This window comes from Myodes glareolus, chromosome 9 (assembly GCF_982192425.1).
Source record: "Myodes glareolus chromosome 9, mMyoGla1.1, whole genome shotgun sequence".
Classification (NCBI taxonomy): Eukaryota; Metazoa; Chordata; class Mammalia; order Rodentia; family Cricetidae; genus Myodes; species Myodes glareolus.
In genome coordinates, this window is record NC_142034.1 from 6,484,043 (window position 1) to 6,502,992 (window position 18,950).

Below are 18,950 nucleotides of genomic sequence, written 5' to 3' on the forward strand. Positions count from 1 at the left end.
GGCTGAACAGCTGACTGCTGGGCCCTGAGCCTGCCCCACCCTAACCCAGATCTGGGACCCATTCAGAAAACTTTGGGCTGAGAACACCACAGGTCTAGGTCAGCTTCCTTGGCCCAGGCATAGTTGAGGCAGGCTGCCATATAGCCTGGCCTTACCACCCTCGCCAAGAGCTCTGGACTCTTCCCCAGCACCTCCATGGGACGGTGGGTGGGGCTTACCCCGCCCACTCGGTCTACTTCTGCTCCTAGCTGGGGAGGATCCTGCAAGGATCAAGGCTGAAGGAAGGTGCAGGGAGCCTGGGAGAAGGCCCCCCAAGGCAGTGACACGCTGGCCCTTCGATCCCTCCACCCTCCCCTAGCAGAGGGTGGTACCTTGGGGCTCTTTGCATCATCCTGCGGCTTCGCTGATTTCACCCGGCAGCTAGGGGGGTGGCAGAGGGAAGGGCAGAGTCAGCCACCATGGCGACACACCTCTCCCACCCCCAGCGGCGCCCTCCACTCTTGCGCCAGGCCATCAAGATAAGGCGTCGCAGGGCCAGAGACCAGCAGGATCCACCACCCCAAACCACCCATGAGGTAGGAGTGACCACCCATGAGGTAGGAGTGATAAGAAGGGCCAAGAGTCAGCCTGGGGGTGCGCCGCGATCTTGAGGCCTGGATGTGGGAGGTTGCCTGCCCCCACTCACCTGCCCTCGATGACCCTGGGCATAGCCTTGTGGTTGGGCAGAGAGATCCACCATGTATTCTCTGAGCCACGGTGGGCTTCCCTAGTCTCTTCCCTTTGGTGGGCCTGTCCTCCGGCCCTGTTCTCTGAAGGCATCCGCCCCCTGAAGCAGTATCTCCAATGACAGTGGGCTGCCTAGGGGACCCCTCTGAGCTACCCCAGACCTGTCTGGCATTCCCCCCTACTCACCCTCCCCTGCTCTTAGGCCTCACTTCCGCAGCTGGGGTGAGGAGCGGGTAGCCTCCTGATAAGCACCACTGTTTCCTCTGGGGAAGGAAGGGGGGGCAGGTGCCGGAGAGCCCACTGCTGGGCCTGCTGAACGCCCATGGACCTCAGGCATGGCAGGCCAGGGGATGAGCAAAATGACCCAGGGGTGAGCCCTTCAGGGAGCCTTATGTTGGAACAAATGAGGGGACTCGGTGGGCCTAGAGGCCCGAGAGGCTGAGGTGCTGCGGTCGGTCCTTCTGTCTCAGGCCTGGGTCGTCCTGCCTGACTAGATAAGCCTCTGGAGACAGCTTGTCTTTTCATCTTGCTCCTAGGTCCAGGTTCAGTCCCACCATTTTTCCTCAGAAGAGGTAAGAGGTGGAGTTTGGAGAGTGTGGGGGATGTGGGGAGCAGCCCTACATCCTCTCTGAGGGAGGCCCCTCAGGCCCCAGAGGCAGAGGCGGCTCGGCTCTCACAACCACGTTGAGAGCATTCTGAGGTTCAGCCTTCACTGCATTTGTGCCTCTTTGTCCCTTTCTGGACCTGAGATGTGGGTGTCAGGGAGGGCTGCTGGGTGATGATGGGGTTCCTGAGGTGACCCCGCTATGTCTCAGCGGGACCTGCTGTATGAGGAAGCCCTCTACACTGTCCTGCACCGCCTGGGTCAGCCAGAGCCCAACCATGTGAAGGAGGCCTCAGAACTGCTACGCTATCTGCAGGAGGTAAATCCAGCCCCCGCTGTTACCCATCTTCCTACAGCCAAGGCTCAACCCTCCCTTCCCACCAGGCTACCCTACCTTGTGTCCCTAGCCACCCACACCTCTGCCCTCTTCAGGCCTTCCAGGTGCAGCCCGAGGAGCACCAACAGATGCTGCAGCGTGTTGGGGGGCTCGAGGTAACCAGGGCCAGGGCACCCTGAGCAAGGAGGGAGCGTGAAAAGGCCGGGCCTCTCAGCCACTCAGGCAGCACCCACTCCCATCCTTCCAGAAACCAGTATTTTGTCTGAAGGCAACAGTGAAACAGGCCAAAGGCATTCTGGGCAAGGATGTCAGCGGTAAGTATTTGGGGGTGCCCCGGGACCCCGCCTCCCCATCAGTCTGGCCTTGAACTCCTCTCCAGAGAACCCGTCCACCAAACACCCCAGCTGCTAGACTCCTGTGTTTAGATGCCAAGTTTAGAGCTTTGTCCAGCGTTCCCAGGAGGAGGCTGGGCCCCGGGAGCTGATGGAATTCAAGGAAACCTGGCTGACTTCCTCGAGTCCTGTCCCTCACTCCTTGCCAGGGTTCAGTGACCCCTACTGCCTGCTGGGCATCATCGAGCAGGGAGTTGGTGTGCCCGAGGGCAGCCCGGCGTCCCGCCGTCGACAGAAGGCCGTAGTGAAGCACACCATCCCTGAAGAGCAGACACACCGCACCCAAGTCAAAAGCCAGACGCTTAATCCTGTTTGGGAGGAAACCTTTATCTTGTACGTGGTCCCATTCCAGCCTCTATTCACTTCCCATCCCAGTCTCCTCTGGGTGGAGGTTTTCCAGCCAACAAGATCAGCGATCTTCCTGAATCAAGAGAATAAATGAGTTCAGCCCTTAGTCCTCAAGAAGAGCTGGAGAGAGACCAAGCTAGATGGGACAGACCCGTGACATGAGTCCCAGTCGTGTACCTGCTGATGCAATGTCGCGCACCTGAAATGCTAGCACTCCAGAGAGTAAAACAGGAAGAGGGAGAGTTCAAGGCTAACCTAGGCTACGTGGCAAGACCCTGCCAAATGACTGTAGAGGAGGCACAGTTGGGTATCTTTGGCTGGTTGGTGGCCAGGGGACCTTCCAGCCTATTCTTAAAGAAGGTAGAGAAGTGGTTGGGGTGGGGTGGGTGGGATGGCTCAATCTTTAATCCCAGCACTTAGGAGGTAGAGGCAAACAGTTCTCGTGAGTTTGAGGCCAGCCTTGCCTACATAGTGAGTCCCAGGCCAGCCAAGGCTGCATAAAAAGATCCTGTACCCAACGAAAAATTTAAAAGGGAGAGAACTAGGCAGGAAGGGGCTACAACTCCACACGGTGGGTGATATTGGGGATGCCAGGTTCTGGGCTTGTGGCCTGGCCCAACATGAATGTACATGTCTTACCCTGCCAAGGTCCTTAAACATACATGTTCTTTTCTCCCTAAAGGGAGTTTGAGGACATAACCAATGCAAGCTTTCACCTGGACATGTGGTGAGTGGCCTGCCCTGTCCCGGGGGTGAGAACAAAAAGAGGCAGCAGATTGGGAGGACAATGTGTCAAAGTTTCTTTACTGATGAGGTCATGGGCCCCTTCCCTGCCTCTTGCTCTACCTTCTGGCCGACAGGGACCTGGATACTGTGGAATCCGTGAGACAAAAACTTGGGGAGCTCACGGACCTGCATGGGCTCCGAAGGTGGGTGCCCCAGACTCATAGGGGGGATGGCGTCCTCCGCCCTTTCACAGACACCCTGCTTCCTGAAAGACAGGCTCTGCCTTTGAGTGGCCAGGTGGCTAACCTTTCACCTGCCTAAAACAGGATCTTTAAGGAAGCTCGGAAGGATAAAGGCCAGGATGACTTCCTGGGGAACGTGGTTCTGAGGCTGCAGGTACGAGCGGGGGACAAGGGCCAGGAGAGAGGCGAGGACAGGGAGGGTGAAGGACTTCAGATTTGACCCAATCTGAGCCTGGGGGCCCACCCCAACTGCCTCCCTGCTCTCGCCTCAGCTCTGTGCAGAGTTCTGATGCTCGTCGCTGTGTGTCTTCCCTGCTAGGACCTGCACTGCCGAGAGGACCAGTGGTACCCGCTAGAGCCCTGCACAGAGACCTACCCAGACCGCGGCCAGTGTCACCTCCAGTTCCAATTCATTCACAAGCGGGTAGGTCCGGGGCCTGGGCCAGCAGCTGTGTCTTCCTCTGCCGGTAACCTTCCTGATGTGGGGAGGGCTGGCTGTGTCTGGCATGGGGTTCTCTGCTCATAGCCCTGTTGAACCTATTGCAGAGAGCCACTGCGGCCAGCCGCTCCCAGCCCAACTACACAGTACACTTCCACCTCCTGCAGCAGCTGGTGTCCCATGAAGTCACCCAGCACCAGGTATGGCTGTCTGCCAGGGCTGAATCCCCCCAGAGCCACCCGCCTGGTCCTGATGTGCCTCTATGATTTCCCTTAGGCCGGCAGCGCCTCCTGGGATGCATCGCTGAGTCCCCAGGGTGCCACCATCCTCTTTCTCCATGCCACTCAGAAGGACCTGTCGGACTTCCACCAGTCCATGGCGTGAGTACACAGCCCTGCTCAGAACCCCTAGGGGACCCTCTCTGCCCAGCCCACCAGCCAACAGGCTGGCAACTCAAACATCAGCTCTCAGGAGGGTGCTCTCAGGTCTAAACTGTGTTTGTTTATTTTATTTTATGAGAGTTGTGTGAGGTGTTAGATTCCCTGGAACTGGAGTTACAGACAGTTGTGAACTGATGTGTGGGAGCTGGGACTTGAACCTGGGTCCTCTGGAAGAGCAGAGTTCTTAACCTCTGAGCCATCTCTCCAGCCCCCCACCTCCACCCCAAACTGTGTTTTTAAGTTTGGAGTTAGTTAACAAACTTTCAAATCTGGAGATTTTGTGCACAACTCAGACTCTAGCTGTTGAAACAGGAGTTCTCTCTCTCTCTCTCTCTCTCTCTCTCTCTCTCTCTCTCTCTCTCTCTGTTGTTGTTATGTTTTGAGAAAGGGTTTCTCTGTGTAGACCAGGCTGGCTTTGAACTCAGAGATCCGCCCAGCTTTTGTCCTCCTTTTTGAATGTTGGCCCCAAGACCATTCACTGCCTTCACCTGTGTCTCTGAGCCCTGGGCTTTGGTGTTCGCCTGGCTGCCGCAGCTCCATTTCACAATGTCATAGGCTCACAGCAGTAAATAACTGATACTCAGAAATTGATGTTAAAAATGACTTGGTGATACATGTCTGTAATCAATCTCAGCATTCAAAAAGCTGAGACAGGAGGATTGCAGCAAGTTTGAGGCCACCCTGGGCCTCACTGTATACAGTGAGACCCTGTCTCAGAAAAACAAAACCTCTGAAAATGACAATAAATCTCCAAGGGCCATCATGTCCCCCGAGCTATGTCAGCTTCTTGGAATGCCAAGAAGGAGCTCTCATGCGTGACTGGCATGCCAGCCTGTGAGGAGAAGAACGGTCACACCGGGTGCTGGGCAGGAGGAGGTCAGAATGTCCCCTTAGCCCTGGCTGTGACCACGACTTTAAGTGAAAAACAGAAGTGGGAGGTGGAGGGCGACCCTGGTGGGGCTCTGCAGAGGAAGATGGGGTGGGTGAGGCTGGAGAGATGCCAGGTTCCCTCTCAGGAGCTAGGCATGTAACTGTTCCAGAAGGGACGGACCTCAGCCTGTCCTTGATTGCTCCCTGCATTCCCATAGCCTCATCCAGCTCAGTCACCCTGTCTAGTCTCCTGTCACACTTATTTTTTTTTATTGATATTTGTTGAGCTCTACATCTTTCTCTGCTTCCCTCCCTGCCTTTTCCCTCCCCTTCAACCCTCTCCCAAGGTCCCCGTGCTCCCAATTTACTCAGGAGATCTTGTCTTTTTCTACTTCCCATGTAGATTAGATCCACATAAGTCTCTCTTAGTATCCTCATTGTTGTCTAGATTCTCTGGGATTGTGATTTGTAGGCTGGTTTTCTTTGTTTTATGTTTAAAAACCATGTAAGAGTGAGTACATGTGATAATTGTCTTTCTGGGTCTGGGTTACCTCACTCAAAATGATGTTTTCTAGCTCCATCCATTTGCCTGCAAATGTCACGATGTCGTTATTCTTTTCTGCTCTACACCGTTACGCTTCTGAGAGAGCTCCAGCTGATGGATGAATGCCGAATGCCATGGGTGCAAAACTCTAAATCTGACTTTTCAAAAGAAACAAGAAACCCTAAGACTTTACCCAGGCATGATAGCTCACACCTGTAATCTCAGCACTCGAGAGGTAGAGGCAGGAGGATTGGGAGTTCAGGGTCATTTTCAGCTATTCAGTATGTTAGAGAAGATGCTTTCTCTGCAAACATTAAGATCTGAGTTCAATCCCCAGCATCCTGGTAGGGCTTGGATTAACATGCCTGAAATCCCAGCCCCGGAGAGGCAGAGACAGGGTTCTAGTGGATTTGGGAAAGTTCAGGAGTGATTAGGAAGACTTGACTTGACCACTGGCCTTCACATGCATGCACATGGTTACATGTACACCTTCACACACACATGCATGTACACACACACCCTTTCGACTTTTTTGTTTGTTTATTGTTTTGGTTTTTCGAGACAGGGTTTCTCTGTGTAGCCTTGGCTGTCCTGGAACTCACTCTGTAGACCAGGCTGGCCTTGAACTCACAGAGATCCGCCTGCCTCTGCCTCCCAAGTGCTGCGATTAATGACCTGGACCACCACTGCCCAGCCTCATTTCTTTAAAAAATTATTTTATTTATATGTACGTGTGTGTGTGTGTGTGTGTGTGTGTGTGTGTGTGTTGTCTATGTAATCACATACCACCTGTGTGCAGATGCCTTCACTGGCCAGGAAAGGGCACTGGAGCCCCTGGAGCCTGAGTTGCAGGTAGTTATGAACCTCCTGATGTAGACGCAGAGAACCAAACTCGGGTCCTCTGCCAGCGCTCTAGCTCCTGGGCCAACTCTCTAGCCCCAACAGGTGCAAGTATTCTTACCCACTGAGCCATCTTACTGGACCCAGGAACAGTGAGGGACTTTTGTTGTTGTCTGAGACAAGGTCTCTCTATGTAGCCCTGGCTGGCCTAGAAAATGCTATGTAGACCAGGCTGGCTTCTAACCCAATGAGATCCACCTGCCTCCAAGATGGAGAATTAAAGTGTGCTTCATCCTGCCCAGCTCCAAAGTTTTTTTGTTTTGTTTTTGTTGTTGTTGTTGTTGTTTTTATTATTATTGTTTTTTTCAAGACAGGATTTCTCTGTGTAGCCCTGGTTGTCTTGGAACTAGTTCTGTATGTAGACCAGGCTGGCCTCGAACTCAAGAGGTCTACCTGCTTCTGCCTCCTGAGTGCTGGGATTAAAGGCGTGTGCCACCACTGCCTGGCCCAGCTCTGAGGTTTTATCCAGACAAAGCACAATTAAAGAGTCAGAGGAAGAGGGTATGGTGCTCAACCTTTAACCCCAGCACTTGGAAAACAGGCAGACAGTCAGATTTCTGAATTAGAGGCCAGCCTGGTCTACAAAGTGAGTTCCAGGACAGCCAGGGATATGTAAGAGACCCTCTCTCAGTCTCAACAAACAAAACAGACAACAACAACAAAATACAAAAAGGGTCAGGTGACTTGGACAGCATCTATAGAAACAGAGGTCCTGAGAGTCACATGCTCAGCCACTGGCACAGCCTCTACTGGTGGATAAAGCGGGGAGATGTTGCCTTCCTGAACCCTGCTGAGGGCTTCCTGTCTCTGCAGGCAGTGGTTGGCCTACAGCCGCCTCTACCAGAGCCTAGAGTTCCCCAGCAGCTGCCTCCTGCACCCCATCACCAGCATTGAGTACCAGTGGATCCAGGGCCGGCTCAAGGCAGAACAGGTGAGTGCTGTAAGGGAGGCAGGGAGGTGGGCAGGGCACTGGAGGGTCATGTCCGTCCTGTAACATCTTCCTGGCTTTGCAGCGGGAGGAACTGGCCACCTCCTTCACCTCCCTGCTGGCCTATGGCCTCTCCCTCATCCGGAAGTTCCGCTCCATCTTTCCCCTGTCTGTCTCTGACTCCCCATCCAGGCTGCAGTCCCTCCTCAGGTCAGTGGCTACCCTTTTGCTGCTGCAGGGGGTCGGGGATGAGTGTGCAGGTGTTGTGCCTGCAGAGAGGGGCTCTAAAAAGCCTGCTGGATGGGAGTTGGATAGTAGGCCTCTGAACAGAGTGCTCTGCCCTCCAGAGTCTTGGTGCAGATGTGCAAGACAAAGGCCTTTGGAGAACTGTGCCCAGACAGTGCTCCGCTGTCCCAGCAGGTTTCCGAGGCTCTGCGGGTAGGTGTCTTCCCTGGGGTGGGGGCTGGGGCAGAGACCTTTGCTCACTAACCCTTCCTTCCCCCCCCCCACCCCATCTTCCAACAGATGGGCACCATTGAATGGTTTCACCTGATGCAGCAACATCATCAGCCCATGGTGCAGGTAGATTCTGGGGCGGGGTTGAGGGTGGGTATGTGGTATCTGCCCTTGTAACCCTGTTCAACCTCCTGTATCCTTCCCAGGGCATCTTGGAGGCTGGCAAGGCTTTGCTAAACCTCGTACGGGATGTGATGGCTGATCTGTACCAGTGCCGACACACATGGAACAAGATTTTCCACAAGTGAGCACCTACGGGGGGGGGGGGGGGTTCTGGAGCTGGTCCAGAGCTGATGGGCCTGTGGGACCCTGATGGGCACACATAAGACCCGGGTCTGGAGCAGGGTCCGGAGCTGGATCTGGAACCGATGGGCCTGTGGGACCCTGGTGGGCACATATAAGACCCGGGTCTGGAGCTGATGGGGCCGGGGCCAGAGCCGGGTCTGGAGCCGATGGGCCTGTGGGACCCTGGTGGGCACCATTGTCACACGTACTGCCTTCCTTCCAGTGTCCTCAAGATAGACCTCTTCTCCATGGCCTTCCAGGAGCTGCAGTGGCTGGTGAGACCCTCTGCCATCCTAAGTAGCACCCATCTGTCTAGCTCCACAGCCTTCCCCGACAAGCTTTTCCTTGTAGGTGGCCAAGAGGGTACAGGACCACACAGCGGCAGTGGGGAGCCTTGTTTCTCCAGACATGGGAGAGAGTCTGTTTCAGCTCTATGTCAGTCTGAAGGAGCTCTACCAGCTGGGCCCAGTCCCCTCAGACAGGTGGGCAACAAGTGGCTTGAAGGTGGGCTTCGGGCACGCAGGAAGGAAAAGGGTTGACCTGCCTCCCGCAGGCTAAGCCTCTGCTCTCCCCAGCAATGGAGTCCTGGCTCTGGATGGTTTCCACCGCTGGTTCCAGCCAGCCATCCCCTCGTGGCTGCAGAAGACTTACAGTGTTGCCCTGGAGCGTGTGCAGCGTGCTGTGCAGATGGACTCGGTGCAGGAGGGGCCCTAGGTTTGGGAGTGAGGTTGGGTTCTCTGCGGACACCTCCAGGCTGGTAGAAGTCTCTAACCATCTCCGAGCATCTTCATCAGGGCACGGTTTGGGCCAGCTTTGTGCAAGATATGGCCTCCTGATATCCCGAGGTTCAGTAGGGCTTCTCTGTGCCTAAGGGTCCTGTGGGCTAAAGGAGCGGTGGGCACAGCCTTGCCGTCATCCTCCCGGTAGCCTCCGCTCAGCTGAGCTTGGTCGTTAGGGGAGTAGGTTTGTGTCCGCCTGCCCTGAGCCTGTTTCCTGAGTGTCTCCCCTCCCCCAGCTGGTGCCCCTGGGGGAGCTGACCAAGCACAGCACTTCCGCCGTGGATCTGTCCACCTGCTTTGCCCAGATCAGCCATACCGCCCGGCAACTGGACTGGCCAGACCCCGAGGAGGCCTTCATGATCACTGTCAAATTTGTGGAGGTATGGCACCTCCCCAGCATGAGGACAGCCTCGATTCTGCCACACCCAGTGCCTCACAGGCTCTCAGACGACTAGCCACTACCAGCCCCCCACAAAGCTTGCATCCTAAACTCCGTATTTCTGAGACTCCTCTATTAACCCATTTTGAGGGCCCCACCCATCCATCCTTCCATCTCCTGTGGTCCATTCGCCCTAGGACACCTGCCGGCTGGCCTTGGTTTACTGCAGCCTTATAAAGGCCCGGGCCCGTGAGCTGTCTGTAGGTCAGAAGGACCAGGGTCAGGCAGCTAATATGGTAAGACCCAGAGCTGGGGCTGAGGGGCTGTGGAGAGTTGGGGGGCTGAGGAGCTGAGGGGCTAGGCGGCTGGCCAGGTGAGGGGTGGATCTGCTTAGAGGCCCTGCATCCCTGTGCTCATGACCACCCCAGCTGTGTGTGGTGGTGAACAACATGGAGCAACTGCGGCTGATCATCGACAAGCTGCCCACTCAACTGGCATGGGAGGCACTGGAGCAGCGGGTGGGTGCCGTGTTGGAGCAGGGGCAACTGCAGAACACATTACATGCCCAGCTGCAGGGCGCGTTGGCCGGGCTGGGCCATGAAATCCGTACTGGCGTCCGAACCCTGGCTGAACAGGTACTGTCTGATCCCCCAGGACCCTGCCTACCCTGGTCCTCAGTAGGACCCGAGCTGCTGATGTTTATCCCCTGACCCCAAACCTCAAGCCCACTCTCTGGATTGTTCCTGGCTCACTCCGTCTCTCCTTGTCTCCCTGCTTTGTGTCCCCAGTTGGAGGTAGGCATTGCCACCCACATCCAGAAACTCATTGGCATCAAGGAGTCTGTTCTGCCTGAGGATGTGAGTAACGGCCCTGTTTGTTGCCCTTCTCCTCTGGGCCACCTCTGCATCTGGGGTTGTGAAAAGAGCCTGGGTAGACAGGAGTTGAATGAAGGTCCTGAGGATGTCAGATCAGTCCCCCGACCTTGACCCGGGTGTGATGTCTCCATGGGCCCCAGTGTCCTCCTTGGATGCTCAGCGAGGCAGGCTGGGTCATGCCACAAGTTCTCCTAGAACTGATGGGTGCTGGAGGCTCAGCTCAGGAGGTTCAGCTCCATTTTGTAGCCCTGGGAACACACGGGTCTGGGATCACATCCTTCCCAAGGCTTATCTCTGCCACCCTGTTTACGCCAGCCAGCTGAACCCAAGCCCCTCGTGTGTAAAGGGGAGAGTATATCATTGTGCCTCTGATTGTTTGGGCGAGAGTTATTAACTTGTCAAATGTTGAGTAAACACACATTACAGTTCCAGATACTTAAACATTGATTTTAAGTCAGTGTGACCCAAACCCCTGCCTTCCTAGGGCTTCCTTCTCTGGGGGCACAATGGATAGCTAGATGCAGAGGTAACTCTCTCTACAGCCACAGGTGTAACTGTAACTACCGACACATGTCCAGTCATGGGCACAGTCGCACACACTTACACAGTGTGTTAGATAGTACGTGCCAAAGGGAAAAACAGAACACAAGGTGGTCGGGCCGGGAAATGTCAGAGGGTTGGGCTTTTCGATAGTGGTCAGGGAAGGCCTTATTCTGAGTGTGACAGCTGAGTCAAGGCCCACAGGAAGCGAGAAAGGGTCCTGTGAGATGCCTAGAGGAAGGATATTCCAGGAAGAGCAGAGGTCCTGAGGCGGCACGGCACGTACAGAGTGGGTCCACAGGATGCTGAGGATGGTGTGGTCGGAGCAGACAGAGCAACCAGGACATTGTAACACCCAACACACAAAAGCCTAGCTTTGTTCTCCACCAGGGGATGGGACGGTCAGGACAGTGTGAGCGAGGCCTGGACTAAAAGAGGCCTGAGTCCTTCTGGTCTGTCTTAGGCCATTCTGCCCCTGATGAAATTCCTAGAGGTGAAGCTTTGCTACATGAACACCAACCTGGTCCAGGAGAACTTCAGCAGGTATGGGGCAGCTCCTGACCCACACCGCCCTCTGCTCCCATGTGTTCCTAGGTTGATGGCTTGCTGGGAATCCTTTTGGTGACTTCCTGTGGAGAATCCAACCAGCTTCAGGGACAGGGAGCTCTCTGCTTCTCTCTCTGGCCCCTTCTGTTCTGCCGAGCTCTGAACATTGCTAGCTTTCCCCCTGTATTCTTCCAAGCCCAGGCCCATCTTCAGGGCCCCTGACTGCTTCATGGTCCAGGCGTCTGGCATGTCCCCAGTCAGGGCTGGGGGAGACTTCTTGTTGGTGTGTTCAAAGTGTAGGCTCTGGATACTTGGGTTCTTTGTTCCTCTTTAGTGGCTTCAAGATGTCCAAGTTGTCACGTCCCTGATCCCAGTCCCTGGCTCTCCTGAGGAGTGAGCGGTCACGTGCAGAGCTCTGATCCGGAGCCTCACTTGCCTGCAGGTGGAACCTGGGCCCTGATTGGCAACTGGGCTCTTCCTCCTACAGTTCTTTGTCCTCTTACTGAGCAGCAAGCAGGGGCCCTGTAGGCTCGGATTTCTTTATGCCATAACTGAGTGTTTTCTTGGTTGTTTTGTTCTCCTGTTTTTCCTCACATAATTGAGAATTAACTCTCCGCTAAGACAAGAGCTTCGCTCAGAAACATCTAGAATAGTACCTGGTGCTGCTGAGTATTAAATGAGTTCACCCACTACTTCAAACGAAGGCCTCTTTCCACATGCTGGCGAGCGCTCTATCCTGAGCTACACCCCCATCACAGGTGTCCTCCATCATCAGCACACACAACCTGTTTAAGATACTCACCTGCTCAGGGGCTGGAGTGATGGCTCAGCGGTTAAGAACCTTGACCACTCTTCCAAAGGATCTGGGTTCAATTCCCAGCACCCACATGGTAGTTTACAGTTGTCTGTAACTCCAGTTCCAGTGGATCTGGCACCCTCATACTGACATGCATGCATGCAGGCAAAACACCAATGTACAGAAGAAATAAATCAATCTTTAAAAAATAAAAGGATATTTACCTGCTCAGCTCTATGGAGCTGTATGTTAGGATCTCAGTTCCTGTATGTTAGGATCTCAGTTCCTGTTCTTGCCTTCATCGTATTCCCCTTACCCATGCTGGGTGCTGCAATTCTATCTTTTTTTTTTTTTAAATATTTATTTATTATGTATACAACATTCTGTCTCTGTGCATGCCTACAGACTAGAAGAGGGCACCCGACCTCATTACAGATGGTTGTGAGCCACCATGTGGTTGCTGGAATTGAACTCAGGACCTTTGGAAGAACAGGCAGTGCTCTTAACCGCTGAGCCATCTCTCCAGCCCCTGCAATTCTATCTTACCCTGGGGTCCAGCCTTTCTTCTCCACTCTTTAGTGGTTTGCTGTGGTCCTACTCAAGAGAGTTCTCCACTGAGGTTCAGAGATGCACTGATGGAATAAACAACTCCTTTGACCTGCCCCCTTCTCACTCTGGGAGCAACCCTTCCTCTGTACCCCCCTCACCCTCTGCCAGAGCAACCCTTCCCGGTACCCCCTACACCCTCTGCCACAGCAACCTTTCCTTGGTACCCCCTCTGCCAGCTTTGCCCCAGCCTCACTTGCGGAACTGGTGGATGGGGAGGTAGGGTGAACCTGGGTTCCCGAGGCTGCCCCTCTCTGAAGAGCACTTTTGCTTCTTCCCCTGCTGCCCTGGCCTGTGTCCGGCACCTGGCAGCCTTCTGACTCTGCTGTGGACCCACACGCTCACAGTGCTGGCGGAGGTGGCATCTTCGCAGCGTAGCTCACCGTTGGCCTCTAGCAGGCTGAAGGCAGCCCTTCAGGTAACTGTACCTACTGGCGGCTGGGAGGACATTAACCCTGGGGGTACCTGCAGTCAACTCTTTTCTCTTCCCCAGAACCTGGAGGTCTGTTTCCATGCTGAGGGCTGTGGTCTACCGCCAGAGGCCCTGCACACAGCCACCTTCCAGGTAGGAGTCTTAGCAGTGTGGGGCATGACCCTGGGGCCTAGTTAGGGTCTTTTGATGAGGCCCTAATTAGGAAGTCAAGGCAGGGAGCCTGTCTTTCTGTATTTACCTGTATCCAGGACCAGCTCCATTATTCATGAAACGGAGTGCAATACAAATCATTGGGCCTCTTATTCAAAACTATTACAAATTTTTTTGATGCTGGAAAGAAAGAAATAATGTAAATGTAGTGTCCTTCAAGGCACGGGGTTCCCACATGCCCGCACTAGGGAGAGTATGCTCCTTTCTGTGGTCCTAGGGCTCAGTGCTTCCTCTGGCCTCTTACCCTCTGCGAGGGCCTGGCAGCCGCATAAGTGTGGGTAGGCATGAAGACGTTTGGGTAGATGCTCTGATGTGCCGTTCCAGACTCTGCAGAGGGACCTGGAACTGCAGGCGGCCTCCAGCCGGGAGCTCATCCAGAAGTATTTCTGTAGCCGAATCCAGCAGCAGGTGAGGTACTCCTCCTGCCCTGCACCCTCTGAGGGTCACAGCGGGCCTTGCCCCCACTCCCTCCCAGCTGATCCCTATGCATGATCCCATGCCAGGCTGAAACCACTTCTGAGCCGCTGGGTGCTGTCACCATCAAGGCCTCCTACCGCACCTCTGAGCAGAAGCTTCACGTGGAGCTGCTCAGTGCCTCCAGCCTGCTGCCTCTGGACTCCAATGGTGAGTGCTGGCTGCCCTGGGCCTCTCCTCACCAGGATCCTGGAGGCTCAACAGGAGCTCTGAGCACATTTCCTCTGGTTATCAGGAGGGGACTAAGAGACAACAGCTGCAGGGGGGGGGGGGTGCCGTGGTGGCTGGAACTCAGTCGGCAACCCCTCCCATCTGGGCCACTTGCCAGGTGCCAGTGACCCCTTTGTCCAGTTGACGCTTGAACCCAGGCATGAATTCCCTGAGCTGGCCCCCAGGGAGACCCAGAAGCATAAGAAGGAACTTCACCCACTCTTTGATGAGACCTTTGAATTGTGAGTAGGTCTTCTCTGTCCCCCCACCCTTTTCCCTTCCTCGATACCCCCTGCCTCCTATAAGGAGTGCTTGAGATGACCACACTGGCCTGACGGGAAGAGTTCTTGGGACAGGTGTCTGCATCCCTGGGAGGAAGGGGGTGGATTCCCATCGAATACAGAGGCATTCGGGTACCTGTTCTTTGTTGAAGATGGGCCTTGAGGTCACAGGACCTCTGGTTGTAAAGTCAGCCCATGATCAGAGTGGGTGGTACACCATGTGAGAGATGACCAGGCTAAGATCCAAGGAAGGGACTGTTGACAGCAGACTTGAGTGAGGTAGAGAACTAACTGAGCACCTAACTCCCTGCCAGCCTGGTGCCTGCTGAGCCGTGCCAGAAAGACTGGGCCTGCCTCCTGCTCACCGTGCTGGACCATGACAGGCTGGGAGCCGATGACCTGGAGGGGGAGGCCTTCCTGCCACTCTGCAGGGTGCCTGGACTGACCGGCTGTGAGGAGCCTGGCAAAGCAACTCAGACTCGCCTGCCTCTCACATACCCTGCGCCTAACGGTAGGCCTGAGTCCCAGGGCAGGGCTCTCTGGCACGGTCTCCAGAGAGATGCTTTCTTGGAAGATGGACGCCAGTAGAACAGGCACCGTGGCTCTTGCTGAGTATTTCGCAAATCTCCGCTCTGATGGAGAGACCAGTGAAATTCAAGCTCTGAAAGTCATTAAGTGACTTCTCTCGGTGGGGAAACTGATAAGCTCCTGTGACCAGCGGCCTGATCTCTGTGCAGGGCACACATGCCAAGTTTGATAACAGAAAGGTGAAAGGTCCCTATGCCTCTGTCTGTCGTGAGACACACTAAAACATCTCAGGGCTGGGTGTGATGGCACACCCCTCTAAACCCAGAGCTCCAGGCAGGTGGATTGCTGTCAGCTTGAAGCCAACTAGAGCTACATAGTAAGGACCCTGTCTATTTTGATTTTTTGAGACAGGATTTCTCTGTGTAGCCCTGGCTGTGATGGAACTCACTCTGTAGACCAGGCTGGCCTTGAACTCAGAGAGATCCACCTGTCTCTGCCTCCCAAGTGCTGGGGTTAAAGGCGTGCACCACCACACCCACCTGACTGTCTTAAACAAAATGTACCTTAGGTATTGACTTCCAACTCTGACAAGTTGGTGAGTAGACTCACAAGGGAGTAAGGTGACACGTGGAGTTAGCTGTCTAGCCTTGGGTTCTCTTGGAAAAAGGCAACGGTTTCCACCCCAGGACCCATCATGTTTCAAGTTTTGTTTGTCAAGACATACCTGTGGAATTTAGCTTGTGTGTGCCCATCAATTTCCTTCAAGGTTGGCATAGGGGTGGACCAGCACTATTTTCTAATCAGGAGTTTGACCCTCAAATCTTTCTCTCCACAGGGGATCCAATTTTGCAGTTGTTGGAGAGCCGGAAGGGAGATCGCGAGGCTCAGGCCTTCGTAAAGCTGAGGAGGCAGAGAGCTAAGCAGGCCTCCCAGCATGCCCCACACCCGGGACGGTAGCTGTGGAAGTGAAGCCTGGAAGTTTAGGGTCTTCCTGGCAGAGGGAAGGAAGCCCTTCATTCTGGGGTAACACAGGGAGAGCCAGTAGGCAGAGGGCCCAGAGTTCTTGCCAGAACAGCCCTTGGTGCTGGAATACCATGACCAGTATTTATCTTGTTTTTAAGACTGGGTTTCTCTGTGTAACAGTCCTGGCTGTCCTGGAACTTGCTCTGTAGACGAGGCTGGCCTCAAAACTCAGAGGTCCACCTGCCTCTGTCTCCTGAGTGCTGGGATTAAAGGTGTGTGTGTGCTACCACTGTCTAGATGGTTATCATTTCTTGTCCCTCCCCTCTTGTCCTGGTCTGTGTTCTCTGCCATATTTCAGCACAGAGGAGTATTTCCTGTCTCTGCTTCTCCCTCCAGAAAAGCTGCTTTGGGAAAGGTATCATTGAGGGCCATCTGCCTTCAGGAACTGTCAGTTCCGGCTACTGGGACAGGGCCCAGGCAGTTGGGACCAGGGCTGTGGGCAGACTTTAGAGGGCGAGAGGATTCTGTCAAAGCCGCTCTGGTGCAGGAGGTGAGAGCTGGCAGGAAGCAGGGTTGGCACAGATGGGGCGGCAGCAGAAAGGACAGTTTGGCTGTCTACAGAATAGGCTTCCTCCCTCAGACAGCACCTGCCACCTAGAAATGTTCCTAGTAAAAATAAAAATAAAACATTACCCACTGCCCTCGGAGAGTCTATAGTTGGCTCACAGTGGGCCCAGAAGGTTTGTCAGGCCCTGCATGCCTGCCTCCTCCTCAGAATACAGTGTACGCCCCTCCTGGCTCCTGGAGCCCCCGTGGCCACGAAGTGGAGGTCAGCCCTGGAGCAGATGGCAGGCAGTGTGTACCAGGAGCTGGGTCTCCTACCGTGGGTTCCAGGATCGATCTCAGGCTGTCAGACTTGGGTGCTGTGTGCCTTTACTGCTGAGCCACCCTGCAGGCCTAGGCCATGACTCTGAACACACTTTACCTAGCAGTCACTGTGATTGCTGTCCAGGACAGGGATCTGGTGTTGGGGGGACCATGAGGTTGAGTAGCTGCTCTGGACAGCAGGGTGTGTGTGGAGGGTCTCCTGAACGTTGGAAGTCAGAGCTTCAGGCCTGGGGGTCGTCAAACTTGACCCTGATAAACTCATTTGTCTGCGCACAAATAGGAGGTGGCAAGGCTAGCTGAGGTCAGGCAGAACACCTGGCTTGGGTGTGGGGAACAGAGGAAAAGGGTTTATCTAAGGCAGGGTACTTCCTCGGTGCGAGGGAGGGGGAGGCAGGGGACTCCCTCGGTGACACACTTCTCCTTCCTGTCCCTGTCACTTTTCAGAGACCATCAATAGTGCATTATAGAACCCTGGACAGGAGGTACACAGTCTGGGAGTTCGGTCTAAGGCTAACAGTCTCCACAAGGACAAGTCCACTAGGATGGACTCAGGGACACTGAGCTGCTTTTGGACCTGGACAGACTCTAGGTCCCTTCAGCTGCCTCTTGGCATTGCAGGATGTGGGTGCCAGCTGCCTCCCTGGGAAGTCTGGATGGTATCATCTGCTGACCCATTTCCCACATAAACACGGCACTGCAAGTTCATGGTTTATTTCCAATAAGTTTGTTGATTTTTGCATTTTTGTAAAAAAGGAGAAAGTTTTCACTTAATTCTTTGAAAGCCCTTTCGTGCTGAGCCCAAGGGAGGGGCCTGGGCTGGGGCAGATGTTTTGTAGCCCTCAATAGCCCACTGGACACCCAGTGCTGGGAGCAGGGTTGCCTCCCTCTGCCCACTCTGCTTTCCCATTCCATTGCATCTCTGTACAGAACATTTTTAAAATTGAAGCTAAACACAATATACATTGGACAGGCACGCACACACATGCACACAGGCGTCTGCCCACAACGGCAGTACGTCAGTCGCACTCAAAGAGCACCAAGGAATGCATACAACGCCTCCCAGGAGGTCCTCAGACTACACTCCTCCCAACAATCGCCCTGCTAGCTGCCAGAGGGAGGGAGCCACCGGCCCTACAGCCATGTGCCAGAGGGAGGGAGGCAAGGACAGGTGAGGGCAGTGCCAATCTGACAGGTGACTGTGGGGCCAAAGAGGCTGTCCTGGAGATCCCAGAAGAAACGATCAAGGAGAAGACCAGGCCTGAAGATCCTGAGGGACAGACAGAGCTAGCTAGGCCTTGACCCTTAAGGAGCTTCAAGGGCCCAGGTATAGGAGTGGGACTAGCCTGCAGCTTTGGCCTGCCAGCTCCGTGGCTGTCCCAGGGTTAAAGACATTTTTGGTAAAACCAGGAGCTAGGCTGGCTTAAAAGTCTCAGGCCTTCCCTGAGCCCTCACAGCTGGGAGCTAGGGACTTGGGTCCACACTGTGACATAGACCTGGCCTGGAATGCAGGGTGAACGGAGCCTGCCCTCCAGCTTCCCATCCTTCCCTGCTCTGGCCCCAGGAAGAAGTTAAAAATAGTTAGTTCTTACATAAAAAAGGAGACAAAAACATATTCACTGCCAAAAGGCCAGTGGGAAAAGAGGGGACTTTGTCTCTGAGCAGGAAGAATGGGGAAAGGACAGGAGGGGACTGCAAAATAGTCTTTCTTTAAAAAGTGCTTGGTAAGTCTGCTTTAAAGTGTGTGTCTTTATCTATGTCCAGATACACACACAGACACTGTGCACACGCTGGCACCACACACCCGCACACAGAAATGTATACATGTACATAGTCATATACATATACATACATACGTACATACATACATACATACATATATATACTTTAAAAAGTTCTAGGTGAAAAGGTCTGGGCCCAGCTGGGCCAGGTCTGCAGGGTCACGACTGGAGGGCATGGGCCCGGCTAGGCTGGCAGACAGGACACTCGCTGCCCTCAGCACAGAGCTCACACAGCACAGCATGTTGGCACGGCAGCACTGCCCGGGTCTGCTCCTGACACTTAAGGCATTTCACCGACTGCATGTGGAACACGGCCTGCAAGGAAGGCGAGAATGGAGAGGTCTCTGTCAGCTCTCTTGACTCTGTT

General features: G+C 54.5%; 2 protein-coding genes across 8 annotated transcripts in view; one reads left to right on the forward strand and one right to left on the reverse strand.

The window, feature by feature from the left end:
- Nucleotides 1-104: 104 nt before the first annotated feature.
- Nucleotides 105-16,203, forward strand: Unc13d (unc-13 homolog D). Of its 3 annotated transcripts, none has more exons than XM_087909763.1 (32): nt 105-596; nt 1,263-1,298; nt 1,542-1,649; nt 1,763-1,822; nt 1,915-1,981; nt 2,209-2,392; nt 3,090-3,134; nt 3,268-3,336; nt 3,460-3,529; nt 3,695-3,799; nt 3,922-4,014; nt 4,091-4,194; nt 7,382-7,499; nt 7,582-7,706; nt 7,844-7,934; nt 8,022-8,078; nt 8,159-8,256; nt 8,521-8,572; nt 8,649-8,779; nt 8,873-8,993; nt 9,313-9,456; nt 9,653-9,751; nt 9,884-10,090; nt 10,244-10,312; nt 11,334-11,413; nt 13,131-13,236; nt 13,312-13,383; nt 13,786-13,869; nt 13,965-14,085; nt 14,264-14,387; nt 14,741-14,937; nt 15,790-16,203. In XM_087909763.1, the coding sequence occupies exons 1-32, from the start codon at nt 459-461 to the stop codon at nt 15,909-15,911; spliced, it is 3,297 nt and encodes a 1,098-aa protein (XP_087765889.1). In that variant the 5' UTR covers nt 105-458; the 3' UTR covers nt 15,912-16,203. The 3 variants fall into 3 exon arrangements, with proteins under 3 accessions (XP_087765889.1, XP_087765890.1, XP_087765891.1); XM_087909764.1 differs by having other exon boundaries at nt 105-575; XM_087909765.1 differs by lacking the exon at nt 105-596 and adding an exon at nt 974-1,096.
- A 1,297-nt stretch (nt 16,204-17,500) lies between these two features.
- Unk (unk zinc finger) overlaps nt 17,501-18,950 on the reverse strand; it is a 29,521-nt gene continuing 28,071 nt past the window's right edge. For all 5 annotated transcript variants that reach the window (XM_048451975.3, XM_048451976.3, XM_087909767.1 and 2 more), the window contains one exon: nt 17,501-18,898. In XM_048451975.3, coding sequence (XP_048307932.1) covers nt 18,743-18,898 — 156 coding nt within the window. In that variant the 3' untranslated portion in view covers nt 17,501-18,742. The remainder of the gene's footprint in view (nt 18,899-18,950) is intronic.